Raw genomic sequence first — 22,960 nt, 5'->3', positions numbered from 1 at the left:
GCCCTGTCCTCCCTAATTGAGTCTTGCCATCTGGTGTGCAGTCTTCCTCTCTTCTTACATCTCTCCATCTTCCCTAGCATTATTGTCTTTTCAAGTGTTCCGTACCTTCTCATTATGTGGCCAGTTTACAGAAAGATAAATATATGCAAGTAAAACTTTGTTGTTGTTGTTGTGTGCCTTCAAGTTGTTTCCGACTTATGGCAACCCCATCATGGGGTTTTCTGGGGCTGAGAAAATGTGACTCACCCAAGGTTACCTAGTGTGTTTCCATGGCTGACCTGGGAAACAAACCCTGGTCTCTAGAGTATTAGTCAAACACTTAAACCACTACACACTGGCTTGCTACTGGAAATGTGAAAATATATATATATGTGAAAAAATACCAAAAACGCCCAACTTTAAAACTTGTAAAGGTATAAATCTAACTGGTAGTCATAGAAACATAGAGTTGGAAGGGACTCTTAGGCCATCCAGAAAGAAACGGGACAGCAAGAATGATGCTAGGAACTGTCTGAAGTCTCAGGGAGCCCTTCATTATGGAACTCATCTGTCACATGGTTCCATCTCCCAAGCATCCACATCACTTGCTCACAGAAGGGTTTCTATAATTAGGACCAAGATGGCTTCCAAACACTACATTTCTGCACAATTCTATTCCATTCTCTCCAACCAACTCCATATCATCTCCTTACCAATCTTACTATTTCATTCCCTTGAAATAGGATAGGATGGTCAAACCCATACCATGCTATCCTATTTCCCTTTCCATCCATCTCAAAATAACCATTCTTCTTTTATCTCTAGGAGAACCTCAACAAGTTGATGACCAACCTGCGCTCCACTCACCCACATTTTGTTCGTTGCATCATTCCCAATGAGACAAAGTCTCCAGGTGAGATCTCAGGCCCTATTTCCCCCATGTGTTGTGGGGTCCCATTGCTACCCTTCCCTGTGGGAGAAGATTCCAATTCAAACTGTAACATCTCTGGTCAAAGGGAATGTAGGAATTAACAGAGAAAAGACTTCTGCCCAAGACTTTAGAAGTTCCTGGCGGTATGTATGTGGAACATAAGTCTACAACAAGGCTGGCAACTGTGCAGTCCATGGGCTGTCTATAGCCCTTGCATTAATTCCAGCCTTTGAGGCCCATATCAATGCCTCAAATGCTCAGTACACAACTATTTTCTGTTTAATGTGAAGTCGAAGGTTTTCATGACTGGCATACATAGTTTTTTGTGGGTTTTTTGGGCTATGAGACAGTGTTCTAGAAGAGTTTATAATGTCAGGAATAAACTGTTCTAGAACATGGCCTCATAGCCTGAGAAACCCACAAAAAACATTTTTGTTTGTTTGAAAAAAGTTTTGCAGCTGGGGCTCTCCAGATATTCTAAATTATCCTCATCCCCAGCAAATGGAAATTATGAGAGCAGGAGTTCAACCCATCTTAGAATCACAGAATCCTAGAGTTGGAATAGACCACAAGGGCCATCCAGTCCATTCCCCTGCCATGCAACAATACAAAATGAAGGCATTCCTGACAGATGGCCATCCAGCCTCTGTTTAAAAACCTCCAAAGAAGGAGACTCCACCTCACTCTGAGGGAGCGTATTCTTCTGTTGAACAGCTCTTGCTGTCAGGAAATTCTACCTAATGTTGAGGTGGAATCTCTTGAGGGCCATAGTCCAGGGAAAAGTGCTTCCTACTCTTCCAATTGCTTCCTCTCTTGCTCATATCTTCTGTCTTTCTCTACCTCTCCCTCAGGTGTGATGGACAATCCCATGGTCATGCACCAGCTACGCTGTAATGGAGTACTGGAAGGAATCCGAATTTGCCGGAAGGGATTTCCCAACCGGATCCTCTATGGGGACTTCAGGCAAAGGTGAGTTTCTTCCTCTGTTGATTGGGATGGGAGGGGATGGATAATCCTTTGAAGAAGCACAGCATGTCAAGAGGGAAGACACACAGCTGTGGGGAAGACATCCACCAAGTAATGGGGCAATCATTCAGAGAAGTCATCTGCATGGCAATTGGTTGCCAGGGTTGTAATTCCTCTGCCCCAAAGTACTGTATTTTCTGGTGTATAAGACTACTTTTTAACCCAGGAAAATCTTCTCAAAAGTCGGGGGTTGTCTTATACACCGGGTGTCATATTATAGGGCAGGTGCTGAAACTTCCGAGCCGGAATGGAGAATCTGCGGTCGCCGCATATGGTGGGGGGAGCTCAAAAACGGCCGCATCCCCACTATATGCAGGTATCGTATGAAAGCAGCTACCACTCTGATAGTCTTGGAGACAGGGAGCACTGGGCAGGCAGGGAGAACTGACCAATCCAAGCAGGCTTTGTATACAACAAGGTTTCCTGCTAAGTACCAGCATGTCATAAGCATTTGAATTAAAATTACCATATTGAAATCAAATCTGATGTTTTTTTTAATTTTTATTTGGTGTGCATTGGAAGAGGGGTAGTCTTATACGGTGAGTATATCCCAAACTCTATATTTTAATTGGAAAAGTTGGGGGTCGTCTTATATGCCCAGTCATCTTATACGCCGGAAAATACGGTAAATTAAATCTAGCCCTACATGAATACACTTGGCTTTTGTTACAAGGGCAGTGGAATAGAGCCATAATTTATTATTCCAGTATCCCAGCCATGGAATAAGACATCACAGGCCTGAATCTTATTGGTTAGTCTCATTGAGAATTGTTGTGTGGTGAGTTAGCACATAGGTAAATCTCACTGATGCAATGGGTTTACTCTAGTTGTGGCTAACAATAGACCACCTGGACATCCCTACCATTTCCCCTGCTGTGGCCTATGGAATATTCCCCATCATAGACCATATCTTTGAAATTTTATCTTTACTGTCACAAGGTCTAGAAAGTTAATTTTAAGAAAAGACAGAGAAAGAGGGGAGGAAGGAGAAGAAAGCCAAAAATCTTGGGACTGTGTGCCCAAATGCAATGATGAAATATACTTTGCTGTGAGTTTTGATGTGGCTAGTGCTAAGGATACCATGGATAGCCAAGAAGACAAACAAATGAGTGCTGGAACAGATCAAGCCAGAATTCTTCCCGGAAGCCAGATGACTAAGTTGAGGCTGTCGTACTTCTGCCACATCATGAAAAGACATGACACACTAGAAAAGACAATAATGCTAAGAAAGGTGAAGGGCAGTAGAAAAAGAGGCAGGAGAAAAAGATGGATAGACGCAATCAAGAAGATCACAGCACTGAGCCTGCAGGACCTGAGCAGAGCAGTTGAGGATAATGGGGCTTTGAGACATCTCATTCACAAGGTCGCCATGAGTCAATGTTGACCCAATAAATAAATAAATACCATAATAAAGAGCAGTTAACAACATCTGCCTGTGTTAAAGTCACTGTGAAGGGAATCTGTCAGATATTTTAATGCCCTTGTCTTTCTTGTTTCCAGGTATCGCATCCTGAACCCATCTGCCATTCCTGAGGGCCAGTTCATAGACAGCAGGAAGGGGGCAGAGAAGCTGTTGACCTCCCTAGATATTGACCACAACCAGTACAAATTTGGGCACACCAAGGTAAGAGGTGGTGGAGCCACCATGAGCCACCCCACCCACCCACCCCCCCCACACACAAGGAAAACTGTAAGGGTAATTTCCCTAGCTAGCTCTTTCATATGGGGCAATAAGGAGCACTAATGTCTTTTCCAACCAAGAATCTTCCTCTACTCAGGTGTTCTTCAAGGCAGGTCTCCTGGGGCTGTTAGAGGAGATGAGAGATGAACGCCTCTCTCGCATCATCACCCGCATCCAGGCGCAGTCCCGTGGTGTTCTTGCCAGAATAGAAGTTAGGAAGATCATGGAACGGAAGTAAGTCCCTTACTGGATGTGTCAGGATGTGAAGGGTATATTGGTATCCCACAAAAAAGCAGGGCCTTTTTCTCAGTGGCTCTGGAAAGCCCTTTAGTGGGCTGCTGATTTGGCTCTCTCAATGATGTCCTTTCAAAAACAGTTAAAAGGAACATCATTTTGCTATGCCTTTGCAGAAATTCCCTGTGCTAGCTTTTGAAAACGTATTTCAGAACTTTGTTGTATCACTGTAACTGTTGCTTCACTGTAATTGTACAGGTTTTAGACCTATGCCATTTTGGTTTAAAACACACTGCAGAAATAGTCCCGTTTGAGACTGCTTTTAACTGCCCTGACTCAGTACTAGAGAATCCTGGGAATTGTAATTTATTGTGGCCCCAGAGCTCTCTAACAGAGAAGGCTAAATGCCTCACAAAACTACAGTTCCTAGAATTTCCTTGCATTGAGCCAGAACAGTTAAAGCGGTCTTAAACTGGATTATTTATGCAGTGTGTTTTGGACCGTTGAGAAAATTCTTCTGAAAAATGAGAGAAAAAATAAATAAAATGGGGAGAGGAAACTCTGGGGACACTTCACTCACCATTATGTTTAACCTCCTTCCCATCATCATTTTGGGAGCCCACAGAAACCAGAAAAATACTCTCTGTTCTTTCTGTACATTCAAATATTTGGCAAAAGGTGAGTGGGTAAAGCTAGGGACCATCTAGGTCTAAATTCATAAAAACAACCTACCTTTTAAATCCCCTGTCAATCAAGATCCATATTTCAACAACCCAACAATATATATATATAGTTGCTGTTGAAACAAAAGATCTATTTTGTTCCTGTCATTGCTTAAATGCCTTTCTCATTGCATATAATATCATTTTCCCATGGTAAATTATGCTCAAAGCAGCTCAGAGCACAAGGAAATAAAACATAACAACATTTCTAGATAATTCACTAACAACTACAAGACAGAACAAAATTTAAATACTTGTACAAATATTAGTCAGCCAGTCAAAACCTCTTGTATTAATAAATGCATAGCAAGATTAAACAATCCACAAATAATTCATACTAAGGCCTAGCAGAAATGCTTAAAAACATTAAAAATCCAAACAACAGCAACATTAGTACAACATATCCAGAAGTAAGCTGCCATGGAGAAGTCCCCAAATTCATTCCTTAGCTAGATACCTAGATGTATATCTGGATGTCTAGTAGTATGGATCCTACCTTGGAAAATCTGCATTTTTGTACTACATCTCTCAGAATTTCACAACCAGTATGTCCCCTGGGAGTAAAAGTCCAAAACTTAACTGTTCCAAGATCTAGTGCAGATAAGAGAGATTATTGCGGGTGGTTCAGGCTAAGAGGGTCTAACTCTGTATCTAACTGTAAATTAATGACCATTTGCCTACTCATTTCCATAAAACTGCCACAACATCATACAGATAAACGGTTGACCAGTCTTTGTATATTATTTCTCTGTGCTTTGATGTCTTTTTCACTTAGCTAATACGTGTTGTTTGCTCTAAAACACACTCCTCTGTTTCGATCCTATTGATCTTCCAGAGAACATGAGTAGCTTTCCAATTATCTTTACCAACCATTCAATACAGATCATTCTCAAGATAATGACATTTAGTCTTCCTGTTGATGCTCCAATGCAAAATGTTGATCTCTCATGCAACGTTTACTCAAAGTCCTTAAGTATTCTTGTATTAGCTCACTCCCCGCTACCCCTTTCCCCTTTGTTCTTCATCAGTTGTATCATAGAGTGAGTGCACTGAACAATCACAATTGGCATGGCCTTGAGGACTGTGCAGAGATGCAACTACCCTTTAGCAACTACCCAGTTCTTATAGAAAGCCATTTCCTCCTCAGTTATAAAGGCAACTTCATACATTCTGAAATTTCCCCAGTTACTGCCCAGTGCATGTCTATTTGCACAGCCATAAGGACAAAAAACTTTTATGAAAAGTGAGATTCTCATGATATAGAATTATGCACTTCCCATATCAATATGACCTTGTTTGTAAGAACTAATGTGGGACAACACACCTGCTCCAGGAAGGAAGCTGATCCATTTTATAGAAAGGCATTTTCTGATTTTTGTACATTAAGGCTTTCTTTCACACGTGTCTGTGCAGGGAATCGTTGCTTGTGATCCAGTACAACATCCGGGCTTTCATGGGGGTTAAGAACTGGCCTTGGATGAGGCTCTTCTTCAAGATCAAGCCACTGTTGAAGAGTGCAGAGACTGAAAAGGAGATGCTGGCCATGAAGGAGGAATTTGGAAAGCTGAAGGAGGCACTGGAGAAGTCTGAAGCTCGTCGGAAAGAACTGGAGGAGAAGATGGTCTCCCTGCTCCAAGAGAAGAATGACCTCCAGTTGCAAGTTCAGGCAGTAAGTGCTGGGATGTTCTTGGAGCCTGTAATGAGCATAGCATTTTCCTCCAAAAGAGATGGTTTTGGGGTAGGAACCCACTACCTTTCCTTTGAGGCCCTTTCAGCACAGCTATGAGAGGCAAGGTAGGAGCCCTCCTTTTCCTGTTTCAAAACTTCTAAAGAAGGAGAAGGGCTTCTTCTTTCACAATAAATATTCCTTTGTTTAGACATTTGCTATTTAAGCTTTTTTTTCTTTTACCACATCTTGGAATTCACCCCCTAAGTGGGAACTGTAGATACATATTTGGAGACTTAATATGGCTTCCAGGATCATAGCTTGTGTGGTAAAACAATAGCATCAGGTGGCAGGTTTTCTCTGCTGTAAATACCTCTTGAATCCATAAAATACCGACAAATGTACTTTTATACCAACGTCGTTGCCTTATCATGATCACTCTGAAATATCTTTCCGGTGTGATGACCCAAATCAGCTCACAGTTTGTTATGGAGCACAAAATTAGTCATGTTGAATCTTCTGGAGGCAAGAAAACTATTAGTTGATCTTCCATGAATATGGAAAACCAAGCAGCAAATGCAAAATGAAATTGAGTGTTTAGAGTCTTGGGTTTCTTACTCTTCCCCTTTTCTCATTTCCATTTCAGGAGCAAGATAATCTTGCAGATGCAGAAGAACGTTGTGATCAGTTGATCAAGAACAAGATCCAGCTCGAGGCCAAGGTAAAGGAACTGACAGAGCGTCTGGAAGATGAAGAGGAGATGAACGCTGAGCTGACAGCCAAGAAACGGAAACTGGAAGATGAATGCTCTGAGCTGAAGAAAGATATTGATGATCTGGAGCTGACCCTGGCCAAGGTGGAGAAAGAGAAGCATGCAACAGAGAATAAGGTGAGAACAGAGAAAAGAAGGTGACATTTGAGCAAAGTCCAGTGATGTCTTCTCTGAGGAGTCCAAGGAGTTTTGTTGGCTTTAGCTGGAATAGATGCAGCCTTGCTGACTGAAATGTCTTTCAAACGATAGAACAGAGAGGCACCAAAGCCTCTGTTGTTCATTGTGTTTAGTTAAATGGTTTTGGCTCCAGTTCTAATAGGTACCCCAAAAGACCTGCAAGAAGTATTTAAACACACAACCAAAAATCTCTGAACTTGAGAGCCTTTATAGTCAGTGAATTGTGATTTTAATTATCCAAGGCCAGCATGTGTGACCTTTAAGTTCGGCTGACCTGACCCCCTGCAGGTGTTTGACTGGTCTGGTCTAAATGCCTAATTGTACAGTACCATCAAGGCCATCTCAGTAGAACTGAGGCTCACAGTTTTTACAGGGCTACTCCATTTGAAGGACATGCAGCCATAGGGATGAACTACTTGACCTTCTTTCGTATTGGGTTTGGATAGACTGAGAATGACCTCAGCAATAAGCTTTTTGTAGAGTCTCTGGGTTAGGATAGGCATAACTATAACAAGAAGGGATGGATCTAGATGAAAGGATAAATTAGAGTGGCTGATTTTCCAAACTGAGCTCTATGAAAATATCTTCTTGAGTTCTGAGCTCATGTAATTCATAGTGCCAGTGATGTAACCTGGAACTTAACATGTGCAAAGTATTGTTGTACCACTGAGCTAGCAGCCTTCCTTGGTGGAAAATTGACAAGAGGAACTACCAGAGATATAGAATCCCTGAATGTCATTTCTCACTAGGATGATAGTTCCCACCTATCTTGAAATGTGCTTACATCAACCAGCTAATATTCTTTAAAAATTGCAAAATGGCCATAGGTTAAGAACCTCACAGAGGAGATGGCTGGCTTGGATGAGATCATTGTCAAGCTAACCAAGGAGAAGAAGGCTCTCCAGGAAGCACACCAGCAAGCCTTGGATGACCTGCAGGCTGAGGAAGACAAGGTCAACACCTTAACTAAAGCCAAACTGAAGCTGGAGCAACAGGTGGATGATGTAAGTAAACTGAGATTGGCAATGAAATGCCACATTGGTTGTACCTATATAATTTCATTAGAAAGTGGGGGCTTGTTGGTAGTGAATGAGCAAGGATGTCTTGTTTAGCTTCTTGGCTTCATGTCTTACCTTTGCTCAAACAGCTAGAGGGTTCATTGGAGCAAGAGAAGAAGATCCGAATGGACTTGGAACGTGCTAAGCGGAAGCTGGAAGGAGACTTGAAGCTAACCCAAGAGAGCATTATGGATTTGGAGAATGATAAGCAGCAGCTGGATGAGAAGCTTAAAAAGTGAGGATGCTCATTGTATTACCACCACCACCTCTCACCGTTAAAGATTTGTGTGTTGTTGTTTGCCACACCATTACTGTACCCAAACTGAGTCTTGTCTTCCTCAGGAAAGATTTTGAGCTCAATGCCTTGAATGCTAGAATAGAAGATGAGCAATCCTTGGGCATCCAGCTGCAGAAGAAGCTCAAAGAGCTACAGGTAAAAAGTGGACAAGATGGCAGGGCTATATGCGCTTATATCACTACAGTGAGCAAGGTCTCATTTCAAAATCTGGACCTCCAAAGAGAGGTCTAGAATACATCATTTCTGTGAAGACCCTATCTGGGTTTAAGATATCCTACCTTTTTTAGAATGTGCATTGTCTTTGTTGCTACCTTATCTAAAATGTCAGCTACTTGGAGTAGGGATATTTATCCTCTATATCTTCATGGAAGCTTTTTAGCATCTGGATTTAAGTGTCGTTCTTTGAAATTAAGATCTCACATTAATTTCTTCTTTTCTACATGTTAGTAAAGCAAGGATGTGCAACTTCCATACATACTACCCCTGGATCTTGGGGGGCTGCATTTAATTCTCATACCTCTCTAACACACCTCAATATTTTGGATTTGAAAGGCCTCTTGCACCATCCAGGGAACAATTAGGACAATTCCTCCAAACTAGTTTTGCACAGGGCCTTTATCAAAAGATGAAGTCACTTTTGGTTTTGAAAAAGTTGCACCATCAGTCTACAGTGCTTGGGGGAAATGAAATTTGGCAAAGATGTCCCTTGAGCCCTCCCCAAAACATGAGCAGTCTTCCTAAGTCCAAAAATCTGTTGTTCACAGAATCATAGAGATGGAAGAGGTCATAAGGGCTACTCCATGCCATGCAGTAATACACAATCAGAGCTGTTCTGACAATGACCATGCAGCATCTGCATAAACATTTCCAAAGAAGGGGACTCCCCCAAAGCAATGTCTTCCACTGTCAAACAGCTCTCACCATTAGGAAGTTCTTCCTAATGTTTAGATGGATGTATTGTTGATGATTGCCTTCAAATCATTTCTGACATGGTGACCCTAACAGTGACTCTATCAAAGGGCTTTGGTGGCAAGGTTTGTTCAGAAGGGGTTTACCATTATCTTCCTCTCAGTTTAGGAGAGTGTTCCTTGCCCAAGTGGCATTTCCACAGGATGTGAACCCTGGTCTCTGAGAGTCAAAGGAGATTAGCAGACAGGGGACAGGAGCGAAGCCCATCCTTATCTTGTCTGTGACAGGGATCGTGCAAAAGACATTCATACTTGACATGCTGATCCTGTCATAAATCTGTCAGTAAAACTGAATTGCATTAATGGGTCCTTCCGTTACTGCAAAATGAAGGGCAAGGATGGGACAATTCCACTTCACTGATGAGACAATGACAGGACGATGTCATATGAAAGTCTTCTGCGCAATCGCTGTCATTTGTGCTTCCTGGGCTGGACAATGTCCAGATCAGTGCAACCATCTGAAAGTCCTTCCTGCGATTGCACGGGAAGAATGGAACAAGGACGGAAAAGGGGTGGGACAAGGATGTCCCATCCCCATCTGATAATCTCCTTTCTCTAATGCTTAAACCACTACATCACACTGGTTCTCCCCCAAAATTGGAAGGGTTATTAGGGAGTACGGAAGTTGAGCTGAAGGTCACACTTTCCTGCCTGATAATGGGTTCCTTGTCTCTGGTATAGGCACGGATAGAAGAGCTAGAAGAAGAGCTGGAGGCCGAACGCACGGCCCGGGCGAAGGTAGAGAAGCAGCGCTCTGACCTTTCCCGAGAGCTGGAGGAGATCAGTGAGAGACTGGAAGAGGCTGGTGGAGCCACCTCCGTCCAGATTGAGCTCAACAAGAAGCGGGAGGCTGAGTTCCAGAAGATGAGGCGGGACCTGGAGGAGGCGACGCTGCAACATGAGGCCACGGCAGCCGCACTGCGTAAGAAGCACGCTGACTCCATGGCAGAACTGGGCGAGCAAATAGACAACCTGCAACGTGTGAAGCAGAAGCTGGAGAAGGAGAAGAGTGAGCTGAAACTAGAACTGGACGATGTCACCTCCAACATGGAGCAGCTGATGAAAGCAAAGGTTCTGTTTCAGTGAGAGGGAGATGGGGTTACATGGGGGACAGAGTATGAAGATGATAGTCCTAATTTGAGGGTGGAGGTGAAGCTGCTGGTGGGGTATAGTTTGGAGAAGAGAGCAGGAGGTAATTTGGAAAGGGAGAAGGATACAAAGTGGGAGAGGGGTTAACGTTTTGGGAGAGCACACTAAATTTGTTCCAAAACTGAAGTAATGTTGCACCTGACTAGGGGTGCAACTACTCTGTAGAAACATTCCAGTTTGATAGAACTTTAACTGCCATGGCTCCATCCTAGAGTATTCTGAGGTTTGTAATTTGTGAGCAACCAGCACTCTTTGGTTGTTGTTGTTGTTGTTGTTGTTGTTGTTGTTGTTGTTGTTGTGTGCTTTCAAGTAATTTCTGACTTATGACAACCCTAAGATGAGCCTGTCATTGGGTTTGCTTGGCAAGATTTGTTCAGAGGAGGTTTGCCATTACAGAGAAGGCTAAAAACCTAGTAAAAGTACAAATCCCAGGATTTCATAAGATGGTACTGCAGCAAAGTGGTATCAAATCATATTGTTTCTACCATGTAGATGCACCTTAGGTTACACTTCTCTTCATTTTCTTTATCCTTTATCCTTAAAGGTTTTCTTAGTCATCCTTCCAATTTCTCAATAACTCTTGCTCATTTATTTCCTTTCTCATTTTTACCATTCAGCTTCTTTCTCATCCTCATTTTTTTCCTACTTAGCTCTAACTCTCCATTCATCCTTTCTTCTTTTCAATAAGAAATCCTCTTCATTTTTTCCCCTCCAATTTTTCTCCAGGCCAACTTGGAAAAAATGTGTCGAACTGTGGAAGACCAAATGAATGAGCACCGAACTAAGTCTGAAGAAACTCAGCGGATAGCCCATGAGCTCACCACGCAGAGAGCCAAGCTCCAGACGGAGAATGGTGAGTGGAGGGGAAATAGTTTTAAACATTTCTCCCTTCCCATCTATCATTCATCTTTCGGACCTTGGGCAGTTACCTAATACCAAATCAAAACATTAGTCAATCTATCTCAGCATTGTCTACACTGACTGGCAGGAGCATTCACGATTTCAGAAAAGAGTCTTTTCTAGCCCTGCCTAAGGAAACCTGGTGGAAATGCTTTCCATATCCAAGAGTTCATTTTGGAACAATTTTTTTTCCAAAAAAATATTTTGATCCTGGGGGGGGGTCACAAAAACAGTCCTGGGGGCAGCATTCATCCTGTATGCCCCACTTTACACACCCTTGTTTTAGAAAAAAAGTGCACTGAAAAGAAATAAACAGGAAATGGGATGTTCGGTTATAGTGGAATCCCTTTTTGGCTTGTTCAATATGGCTGCTGACTCTGATGAAAATGAAACTCAGTGAAAGCTCTGCCCCAGAACGAGGTCCTGGGATCTTTGCAGAGATTCTTTTACTGTGGCATGACAGCCTATTCTTCTTCCTAGGGGAATTGTCCCGCCAGTTGGATGAGAAGGAAGCTTTGATAAACCAGCTCACACGGGGGAAACTGACTTACACCCAACAATTGGAAGATCTGAAGAGGCAGCTGGAGGAAGAAGCTAAGGTAAGGGATGCACAGAGGTTGTGGACTGGGTTGAGAGAAAATTAGTAGAGCACAGAGGAAAGATTAGATACAATTCAAGACTGAGGACCTCTGAAAGTATATCTGTCACTCTCAATTCAGGCCAAGAATGCTCTAGCGCATGCACTCCAGTCAGCCCGCCATGACTGTGACTTGCTGCGAGAACAGTATGAGGAGGAGACGGAGGCTAAAGCGGAGCTCCAGCGCCTGCTCTCCAAGGCCAACTCTGAGGTGGCTACATGGAGAACCAAATATGAGACAGATGCCATCCAGAGGACAGAGGAACTGGAGGAGGCCAAGTAAGTGTCCCCAATCTGCCTGCATCCTACTTCACAGCCAAACCAAGTACCTTCTTCTTGATCCACCCATGGTGATGTTTCTCCATTTTAGGCTCTGTTTGTTCCTTGCTTCTCTTGCCACCACTTTTTCCAGTTTCTCTTAATTTACTTTCCTTTATCCATTTTTATCTTGTTACCACCTCTACCTTTCTTACTTTTTTCAAGTTCTTCCTTCCTTCCCTCTATCATTTCATTTTCATTTTCCCCACATGTCACAGAAGCCATGAGTAAATTTGAGTTTACCTGAAAGCTTCACAGGCAAGCTTCCTCTCCACCTTTTTTTAAAGCCCTGGAGGTACTTATATTTGTCTTCTACCACTTTCACTTTGGGCCCAGCCATTTTTGCTGCTTCAGGCAGAACAGCAAAGACCACCCCTGTCCAAGTTAACGTGGACAATACTCAAAGTTATCCTGGCACTTGAGGCACAGATTTGCAACAATACATCTCTCCATCTCTAGCAACAAATATACAACAATAACAAGAAATAATAAAATCTGTAATTTGCTATCCTTTCGTGACATCTAACATTGGCTGACTAGGGTGTCCATCTCACCTTGTCTAATGGTAGAGCAGGCATCACTCACTTTATGCTTGAAACAGGTAGTGCCTCCTGATCACAGTCTCACTTCATCCTGTGTGTCAGGAAGAAGCTGGCACAGAGGCTGCAGGATGCAGAGGAGGCAGTGGAGGCTGTGAATGCCAAATGTTCCTCACTGGAGAAGACCAAGCACCGCCTGCAGAATGAGATTGAAGACCTTATGGTGGACGTGGAGCGTTCAAATGCAGCTGCAGCAGCCCTGGACAAGAAGCAGAGGAATTTTGACAAAGTATGAGCAGAGGGATGAACCTGGGGATGGTGGTGCCTCCACCTAGTGAGGATATTAAGTCACGTACCAGGTTTCTGAAACATGGGCAGAGTAGGCTTGCTCAAGTCAGTAAAAGAGACTTTGGGGACTCCCTGGGGAAAGAAAGTCAGAATAGCCTTGTGGGAAAGAAGAAACCAGATACATGTGTCCAGACACATCAACATGTGCCAACTCCCACTTTTTCACCTGAAGGACCAGATGACAAGGATGTGAACATTAAGATCCTAAAGAGACTTGGTCTTCTCCATAGGATTGCAAAAATCTGCCTTATAATGAGTGAGGCTGTTGGTCCCTCTAACTTTAACTGATGGTGGCTTTTCAGGATTTTAAGTAGGATTCTTCCCTAGCCCTACATGGAGATTCCTGGCATTCCCTGGTGGTCTTTCAGCTAAGTCAGTGGTTCTCAACTTTTGGCTCGCCTAATGTTTTGGGCTTCAACTCCCAGAAGTCTCAGCCAGCTTGCCTGAATGATCAGGGATTCTGGAACTGAAGTCTAAAATGCCTGGAGGACCCAAGGTTGAGAACCACTGATCTAAGTATTAACCAGTCCTGAAGCTGCTTAGTTTCCAAAATCAGATTAAATCAGGATGGTATGGTGATTCTATACCTAATACAACTTGCATGTCTTATATGGTTTATACTGGAACTTCCCACATCCCAGTTCCAGTGTGGGTATAGATTGATGGTCCCATTTCCCCATCAGACAGTAAATCAGGTTCTTTGTCCCTCTCCTACAAAGGATTCCAACTTCTTTGGGTTTACATGTTCACTATGAAAACTTAACCTATGGAATTTATTCCCATACCCAACCCTTATTCTTTCTGACAATCCCAGCTCCTATCTGAATGGAAGCAAAAGTTTGAGGAGTCCCAGACTGAGCTGGAGTCATCACAGAAAGAGGCCCGTTCGCTCAGCACCGAACTCTTTAAGCTGAAGAACGCCTATGAGGAATCATTGGAGCATTTGGAGACCTTCAAGAGGGAGAACAAGAACTTGCAGGGTAAGCCTTATCCCATCAACAGCTGAGTCCTCCTCATTCTTTAACCTTTAGTGAGCCACAATACCCAAGATAAGCAGTTCCCAGCCTTTGGTCTGCCAGATATTTTGGACTTCAGCTCCCATAATCCCTGACTGTTGACCAAGTTGGCTGGGGCTTCTGGGATCTGAAGTCCAAAGCAAATGGAGGATCCTTCTCCTTACTGGAGGAGAGCTAACCCTCTTCTCTTTCTTCCTTCTTGTAGAGGAAATTTCTGATCTGACTGAGCAGCTGGGAGCCAGCGGCAAGAGCATCCATGAGCTTGAGAAAGTGCGAAAACAACTGGAGGCCGAGAAGATGGAGTTGCAGGCAGCACTTGAAGAGGCTGAGGTTAGGAGGGTTATCAGTTGTGATCCCACAGAACCTCCTAAACAAAATCTTCTCCATGCTCTTTATAGCTTACTTCTTTCTTGTGCACCATTTCCCATTCTTTCCATCTTTCTTGTCTCCCTAATTTCTTTCTTCCTTCTCTCATATTTCTTCACCTCCCTACCCACTTTCACTTAAATGCTGAGAAGGAGGCAGGAGATACAGGCCTCACAGAAATCACACCCACATGTAGTGAAGCTTCCATACTACAGTACTCTCAGACAGAAGAAATACTTTATCTACAAGTGTTATCTATGAGCACTGATGTTTTCTGAACAAATTTACTATACCCAAAAGTGGGAATTATGTGGCCCTCTCAAGTTCTTGGCCAGCAATTCCTATCAGCCCTAGCTAGCATGGTGAGGAATGCTGGCAGTTGTAGTCTAACAATATCTAGAGCACTGAATAATTTTCACTGCTGCATTATACATATATGTAGATGTATCTCTGTCTCTTTCTCTGAAATGTTACTTGCATATCCTCCCACTCTGAGGCCTTGCCATTCAGCAACAGAACAATACACAGATTAACATGTAAATCACTCCTCCCAACCTGGGGCCACACAGTGTGTGTGTATGTATATGTATATGTATATGTATACACACACACACCCCACTCACTTCTATGCCAGCAATCTCTGAAGATGCCAGCCATAGATGCTGGCAAAATGTCAAGAATAAACTTCTGGAACACAGCCACATAGCCTGAAAAACCCACAAAAAACTACCAGTATGTTACTTGTTTGTTTTTAAAAATCAAGTGGGCCACACACCAATGTGCTCCACCATTATTTCTGCCATCTTTGGCAGCCATATTTTATTTCTTTTTGAAAAAAGGGAAATTATGAGTTTCCACAAGAATGCTAGGTGAACTTGGGCAGAGTGCCTCAGAGTTTGTGTGAGCATGAAGCAAATAGTTTCCCCTCAAATAACATTCCTTGTACTCTTATCATATATACCCATGTTTTTATAAACTGAGCATTCCTTTCCTCCACCATTTTGTTTTCTTCCAGGCGTCTCTGGAACACGAAGAAGGCAAGATCCTGCGGGCTCAGCTGGAATTCAACCAAATCAAGGCTGACATTGAGCGCAAGTTGGCTGAGAAGGACGAGGAGATGGAGCAGGCCAAGAGGAACCACTTGAGGATGGTGGACTCACTCCAGGCTTCTCTCGATGCTGAGACTCGTAGCCGCAACGAGGCAATGAGGGTGAAGAAGAAGATGGAGGGTGACCTCAACGAGATGGAAATCCAACTTAGTCACGCTAATCGCATAGCGGCTGAGGCTCAGAAGCAAGTCAAAACGTTACAGGGATATCTCAAGGTATGTGCAGAAAGTTTAGTTTGGATGTCTTGTCTTTTCTTCCTAACCTTTTCACGCAGGACTTGAAAGGCCATCTTCCATTAATCTCATCCCAGCATTCCCTTTTATTTCCAGGACACCCAGATACAACTAGATGATGCTGTCCGGGCCAATGAAGACCTCAAAGAAAACATTGCCATAGTAGAACGGAGAAACAACTTGTTGCAGGCAGAGTTGGAGGAGTTGCGTGCTGTAGTGGAGCAGACGGAACGGGCCCGTAAACTGGCTGAACAGGAACTGATAGAAGCCAGTGAGCGAGTCCAGCTACTCCACACACAAGTAAGAGGAGCCTCAGGAACAAGTTACGTTCTTTATCTCTGTGGATTGTTTGTAGCTGTTGCCTTCAAACATTATTAGGAGCAAATTTATCTTTGGTTTGCTATAAATTTATGCTTTGGTTTGTTTCCCCTATAATGGCTTTCTAAAACATTCTAAACGGAAGTCCAGAATTAATGCATCTGACGAAGTCAACTAAAGTCGACTAACTTATTTCAGTTAGTCTCAAAGGTGCTACAAGATCTCTCTACATACTGATTCTAAACAGAAATCAATGTTTATCTCAGGAATTTCCTGAGGAGCAGAATCCAAGTGTGCCTTTGCCATGGTTGTTATACAAGTTAATGCAATAACACTAACGGAGGTGCGGATTGTCAACCACACACTGCAGTGAGGGTATTCTCTTTTACTTGCTTTATTGCAACATTATCACAAGCTGGCAAGGAACATTTGGACTATGGACAAACTGGGTATAGGATCTTAGAAAAGAAGCAAGACTTGCAAAGGGCTCTCTCAAAACCAATTGTCACATCTAAGGTAGAGGATGGATTTCCAGTTACTAGAATATTCCAGAAAGTTCAGGGGACCACGGAATTACGTGGTTGGTTAAGACAGTCAGACAAACTGAAATACGGTTTGTAAGTAGCTAGAAAGACCAGCAAATGAAAAGCACGATCACCTCAGGCTAAAAGGCTGAGGGAGATGGAAAGAATCAATCCCATCACTCTTTTCTGAGGCCGATTGGTGAGATGACAGATCCTTGTACAATTTTTGGTTCATTGAAGCAGAATTCAACAATAAAACACCTTTCAACAGTAAGAAATAGATCTATTTTTTCTTTTTAAAAAGTGGCATGTTTGTTCCTTCAATACAGAACACAAGCCTCATCAACCAGAAAAAGAAGATGGAGTCTGACCTGTCCCAACTGCAGACAGAGGTGGAGGAGGCTGTGCAAGAATGCAGGAATGCTGAGGAGAAGGCCAAGAAAGCCATCACTGATGTGAGTAAAATAAGAGATGTGTTGTTTTCTAAGGAAGTGTCAATCCCAGTGTTGAAAGACATAGCTCTGGCTGCATTCAAAGAAAGAAAGATCAAAAGCATACATTATTTAAGTTTGGTTGTTTTGCCTTAAATGCCTTAATTGGGCACTGTCATATAATTTCCCGCTACCGAGAGGATCAAAGTCAGTAAAGTTAACAGCTGCAAATCCTAAGATCCTCCTTTCCCTTGTTGAACTGGGGGGAAGTAACCTATCTTTTCTATGGTGGTCAGAGGCATGTTGGTATGGAAAGAGGAAACTGCCTTGGCAAGAGTCACAGAAATCAGCATTGAATGAGTCTGGGATAATTTCCCTGTATAAATAGAAATGCAGGCTCTTGTTCCCTTTCCCTCCACTTTTGGAGAAATTATAGGAGTTAAAGCACACAGTGGATTTGCCAGACTGAAAGAATCCTCCCTTTTTCTCAACACCAGCCTTTGTTTCTTTGTTGTTTCCTGAATGGGGCAGGCGGCCATGATGGCGGAGGAGCTGAAGAAAGAGCAGGACACCAGCGCACATCTGGAGAGGATGAAGAAGAACATGGAGCAGACCATCAAGGACCTCCAGATGCGTTTGGATGAGGCTGAGCAGCTGGCCCTGAAGGGTGGCAAGAAGCAGCTCCAGAAGCTGGAGGCTCGGGTGCGGGAGCTGGAGAACGAACTGGAGTCGGAACAGAAGCGCAATGCGGAGAATGTCAAGGGGATGCGCAAGTGTGAGAGGCGCATCAAGGAGCTCACTTATCAGGTGTGGTTCAAAGAACTCCATTCTGTTGGGAATAGTTCTGAACTGAGGCCTTCATGTACAGTTGGCCATGGTTTCTGTCCAACCCTCATTTTAACAGATATTCTGGAACCTTGTTTGCTGCCATTATTTTAAAATCTATTTAGTTATTTTTGATTCATGCATGAACTTAACTATCTACAAGATACGTCTATACTAGCAGAGTTTTATCAAATACAAAGTGACTGTGTCATCGTGAGTCCAATTCAATCACTTCATAAGATCTCTAGAAATTGAAGTGGCCTGGTTCAAGAGGTTTTTATCCTGAAATGTAAAAATATTTGGTATTCATACAAGCAGAATACAGCAGACTAGTGCTGTATGTTTATGGCTATAGTTGATACAGGAACTGCTATTCTGGATGCTCATAGCAAGGTAAAAAGAAAAAAAATGTTTATTGCTAGAGGAAATCCAGTCAAACTATGATAAAGGTCCAGGGAACTAGACTTCTACACATAAATTGAGTTAAATAATGGAACTGTTAATATAAAAGAGAGCCAGTGTGACATAGGACTTTATCACAGGATGAAATCGGGGGTTTAACCAGGAATAACCCATGAAAATCACACAATTGAGATTAAGGATTTCACACGACATCGACATTAAAGTGCCATTATCCCAGGAATAAACTGGCAATAAACAACAACAAACAATTCACACATCTTGTCAAGAAAGCCCCTTAATGGGATTGTCATAAATTGGAAATGACTTGAAGGAAATCAAGAATGATAAAATCACTGGCCCCAAGATCGGTTAAGACAGAGATGCATTGCTTTGTATTTTTGAAATAACAAGGTACTTTGGAACCCAAGTACCATTTTGTTCCTGAAAACAAAATGAAATTGTATCTTGTTTAAAATATATCCCTAATGCAAATTAATAAATGTAATTAATTGGTATGCGCCAAACATAGCAGTAACATGGTATCTGATCTCTTGAGTTTAGGAGAGATTTCTGGAACAAGCATGATGTTCAGAACAAATTGTGGGGAACTGCTTTGGAACAAGAAAAGTAAAGAAAAAGTCCCCTCTCTTTTAAAAACTAGAACACTAGATTTCTGAAGCGTTTGTGGACAGTTCCAAAAAATGACCATTATCTTTTAATTCTAGAGCAGCTTAGAAGGAATTAAAACTCAGAGCTGTGAGCCCAATTCTATGAGTGAATTCTCCGGCTCTAACAAATGGATACTGAATTCTGTCTTCCTCTTTCTTTTGTGATATATAGACTGAAGAAGACCGGAAGAACCTTGTCCGCCTCCAAGACCTGGTGGATAAACTCCAGTTGAAGGTGAAGGCATACAAAAGACAAGCGGAAGAAGCGGTGAGTAGCCACTGTTCTAGGCACCTTTCAGGAATTACCATGGTTTGGCCCTTTGATATGAAGGAAGCCTACAAAAGGTGTTCATTCAGCACTCACTTACCCTTCACCTATTGATTTTCCATCACTATTCCTACACATGTATGTCAAAAACTGAGGCACAAGCAAGGTCTTCCTGGAAGCTAGGCAACCATAAAAAGCACATCCTATGCGACTACAATCCATCAGGATTTTATTTTTTGTTTGTTTGATGCAAACATATAATTGTTATCTTAATTGTTACTAGCTGAAGTATACTTAGATCTATTCAGGTTCTTTCCTGGTTTCCTAAAAGGGCCACAAGGTCTGCCACTGTTATTATTATTTAACCTCAGAAATCCTCCTGCAGTATTTCACAGAGCCCACTCTCACTTTCTCACCTCCTTTTAAATCTCCTTAAATCTTTTAAAATCTCTTTTTAAATTAGAGCCAGCATGGCTTAGTGGCTTGACTGCTAAACAACAACTCTAGAGACCAGGATTCAAATCCCGGCTCAGCCATGAAATGCACTGGGTGACCTTGGGCAAGACACACTCTCTCAGCCTCAGGGGAAGGCAATGGCAAACCTCCTCTGTACAAATCTTGCCAAGAAAATCCCATGTTAGGTTCGTCTTAGGTTTGCCATAAGTCAGAAATGACTTGAAGGCACACAACAATTTTAAATCTCAGGAATCTTAGCAATAGAGCCAGTGTGGCGTAGTGGAAACTTGGGAGACCAGAGTTCAATTCCCACTCAGCCATGGAAATGCACTTGGTGACCTTGGGTGAGTCACACACTCTCAGCCCCAGAAAACCCCATGATAAAATTGCCATAAGTTAGAAATGACTTGAGGGACAGACAACAATAAAATCTTTGCAGTAGTGCCTCAGAGATCTCTTTTCTGCTTTTTAGCTCACAGTGAAATATGGGAGGCTAGATGGAAGCCAACAGGTTCCACAGTGCCTATCAACAGCATTGTTTTGTGCCTAACATATCACAGTTCTATATCTCCAAAGCCTGAATTCCAAACCCCAAAGGCTCCCTTCCAGTTTTTAACTCTTTTCCCTTTTTTCCAGGAGGAGCAGGCCAACAGCAACCTGGCCAAATTCCGGAAAGTTCAGCATGAGCTGGATGAAGCTGAGGAAAGAGCTGACATTGCCGAGTCCCAAGTCAACAAGCTGCGGGCCAAAAGCCGCGATATTGGGGCAAAGGTGAGAATCCACTGTGCTCCTTTTAGTCTACACACTCCCTGTCATTTAAGTTCCTTCTTCCACCTTTGCATTTCTCCACTGATTCCTTCCTTTATCTCTTCATTCTCTCTCTCTCTCTTTCTGTTCCTTTGCAGAAAGGTCTCAATGAGTAACTCTTTTGAAGACAAGATGCCTCGTTCCTTTTCTCTCTTACACACCCAGCTCCATACCTAAAAGGCCTTGGAGAAACCTTTCCTCACCTCCCACACTCTGTATATCAGCACCAACCCCAAAGCACAGAATAAAGACCATCAAACAGCTGTGTTTGTGTCTATGCAGATGCATGAACTGAATTCCTCTGCCTAGCCAGTTAGGACACTGGGACGGATTAGAACTGAGAAAATATCTTTCTTTTTTTTAACTACAGCTTCCAGAATCCCCCAGCCAGTATGGCCAGCTATGATAAAAAAAGAAAGGGTTTCCATGGTCTGAGCCAAACTGACCTTTGGTCTTGGGCTCCTTCTTTAGTAGTACAGGCTCAGTCTGCCTTATCCAGAATTTTAAAATCCAAAATTGCTCACATGGGTGTCTGAGATAGTGACACTTTTGCTTTCTTATGGTTCAGTGTGCACAAACTTTGTTTCATGCACAACATTATTAAAAATATAATAATTATCTTCAGACTGTGTTTATAATATAAAGTATATACGAAAGAAATGAATTTCATATTTAGGCTTACCCATCTCCAACCTATCTCCTTATGTATATGCATATATTCCAAAATCTGAAAAAATCCAAAATCCAAAACACTTATGGTTCCAAGTATTTCGAATAAGGGAAACTCAATCAATATATGTGAGATTTTCGACCAAATCTTATAGCATGCTATGGAGAACTCTTATCCAGGGTGCCACGTAGCCAGGCCTTCATTCCATTCCCCCTCCACATGTCTTTCTTTCCACCGCCCCCCCCCCCCCAATCCACAAAGACATTCAACACTCCATGGCTATTGGACATGCTAAGTCTTCACAGGGCTGTGTTTTTGTGTTTGGGGTTGTGTGTGTGTGTGTGTACCTTAGGAGTCTTTCCTCCCAGCCTCAGTGATGGCTGAAACTTTTTAAAAATGGGTGTTATCACACACCTCCGTGCCCAGTTGGAAGGCATTGTGTACCCAATCTTGCTTCTATGAATGAGCATTTCCATCCTCACCTGAGCACCAAGTTAAGACAAAAAAACCCTGAAGTTTCATTTTGTCCTCAGTGTCCAAAGTTGGCATTTAATGGTCCTACTTCTGATTGTAATACAGTTCCTTCATGAATAAATGCTGCCACCTTGTGTCTTTCAGAGGATAAATCTCCCTTCTTATACAAAAACCAAGGTTATCACTAGGAAGGCTGACCGATTATGCGGTTTTTTTTCATACTATACAAGTATAGCATTGTCATACCACTAACTGCCCTGTCTGCATTCTGGATTTTGTAGTCTGGTAAGGCATGTGGTATAGCAATTTGAACACTGGACTATGACTCTGGAGACCAGAGTTTGAACAGAAAACCTCAGAAAAACCCATTATAGGGTTGCCATAATAGGAACAACTTGAAGGCACACAACAACAACAACAACAACAACAACAACAACAACAAGGCATTATTGCCCTCTGGCAGAGAATTCTGAATACTTCGCCAAACTACAGATCCAAGGATTCTTTGGATATCTCTACATAATCCCCCAGCACCACTTTGTGGTCAGCTTCTTGCACAGAGGACCTAGAAATTCCTAGAGAGGACATATTAACCAAATCTATGAATAATCAAGCCAGCAAAAGTCAAAGCCTCAAATGTGGAGCACCAACTGTGTTTGACACCCAGTGGCACACCTAGTATATTTGACACCTGGTGCAGCTTGTGTTTTACTACCCCCCCCCCCCCCCACCTCTCTCTTCACCAGCATTTTATAAGTCTGGCAGATCTACTGGCTTGGTAAGGAAATGGAGTCAACTCATTTTCCTGCTTGGCCAGCAGATCCTCCAAACCTCAGAGACCACTGATGGGAGTGGGCTGCTGCTGCCATTCTGTATCCTTTTCAAGTCTGGCAAAGCTGATATTCAACAAGAAAGGGAGACACTCACTTCCTTACCTGACTAGAAGAGCTGCCAGATTTGGAAGGCAGCCCCTTTCCATCAGTGTCACTA

General features: G+C 42.7%; 1 protein-coding gene across 1 annotated transcript in view; it reads left to right on the top strand.

Annotated features, from left to right (window-relative positions):
• LOC149304215 (myosin-7) overlaps positions 1-21,373 on the top strand; it is a 37,862-nt gene extending 16,489 nt beyond the window's left edge. The window contains exons 18-40 of the mRNA XM_089481255.1: positions 805-892; positions 1,762-1,879; positions 3,437-3,560; positions 3,715-3,851; positions 5,987-6,242; positions 6,886-7,128; positions 8,016-8,192; positions 8,336-8,481; positions 8,589-8,679; positions 10,194-10,583; positions 11,388-11,514; positions 12,042-12,160; positions 12,281-12,477; positions 13,161-13,344; positions 14,218-14,383; positions 14,625-14,749; positions 15,801-16,109; positions 16,224-16,427; positions 17,299-17,424; positions 17,932-18,207; positions 19,468-19,563; positions 20,656-20,790; positions 20,925-21,373. Of these exons, the coding sequence (XP_089337381.1) occupies positions 805-892; positions 1,762-1,879; positions 3,437-3,560; positions 3,715-3,851; positions 5,987-6,242; positions 6,886-7,128; positions 8,016-8,192; positions 8,336-8,481; positions 8,589-8,679; positions 10,194-10,583; positions 11,388-11,514; positions 12,042-12,160; positions 12,281-12,477; positions 13,161-13,344; positions 14,218-14,383; positions 14,625-14,749; positions 15,801-16,109; positions 16,224-16,427; positions 17,299-17,424; positions 17,932-18,207; positions 19,468-19,563; positions 20,656-20,790; positions 20,925-20,942 (3,852 nt within the window). The 3' untranslated portion in view covers positions 20,943-21,373. The remainder of the gene's footprint in view (positions 1-804; positions 893-1,761; positions 1,880-3,436; positions 3,561-3,714; positions 3,852-5,986; positions 6,243-6,885; positions 7,129-8,015; positions 8,193-8,335; positions 8,482-8,588; positions 8,680-10,193; positions 10,584-11,387; positions 11,515-12,041; positions 12,161-12,280; positions 12,478-13,160; positions 13,345-14,217; positions 14,384-14,624; positions 14,750-15,800; positions 16,110-16,223; positions 16,428-17,298; positions 17,425-17,931; positions 18,208-19,467; positions 19,564-20,655; positions 20,791-20,924) is intronic.
• Positions 21,374-22,960: the final 1,587 nt, after the last annotated feature.

This window comes from Sceloporus occidentalis, unplaced genomic scaffold (assembly GCF_023333645.1).
Source record: "Sceloporus occidentalis isolate IW3139 unplaced genomic scaffold, rSceOcc1.0.p SCAF_14, whole genome shotgun sequence".
Classification (NCBI taxonomy): domain Eukaryota; kingdom Metazoa; phylum Chordata; class Lepidosauria; order Squamata; family Phrynosomatidae; genus Sceloporus; species Sceloporus occidentalis.
This window is presented reverse-complemented; position numbering and strand designations above follow the sequence as displayed.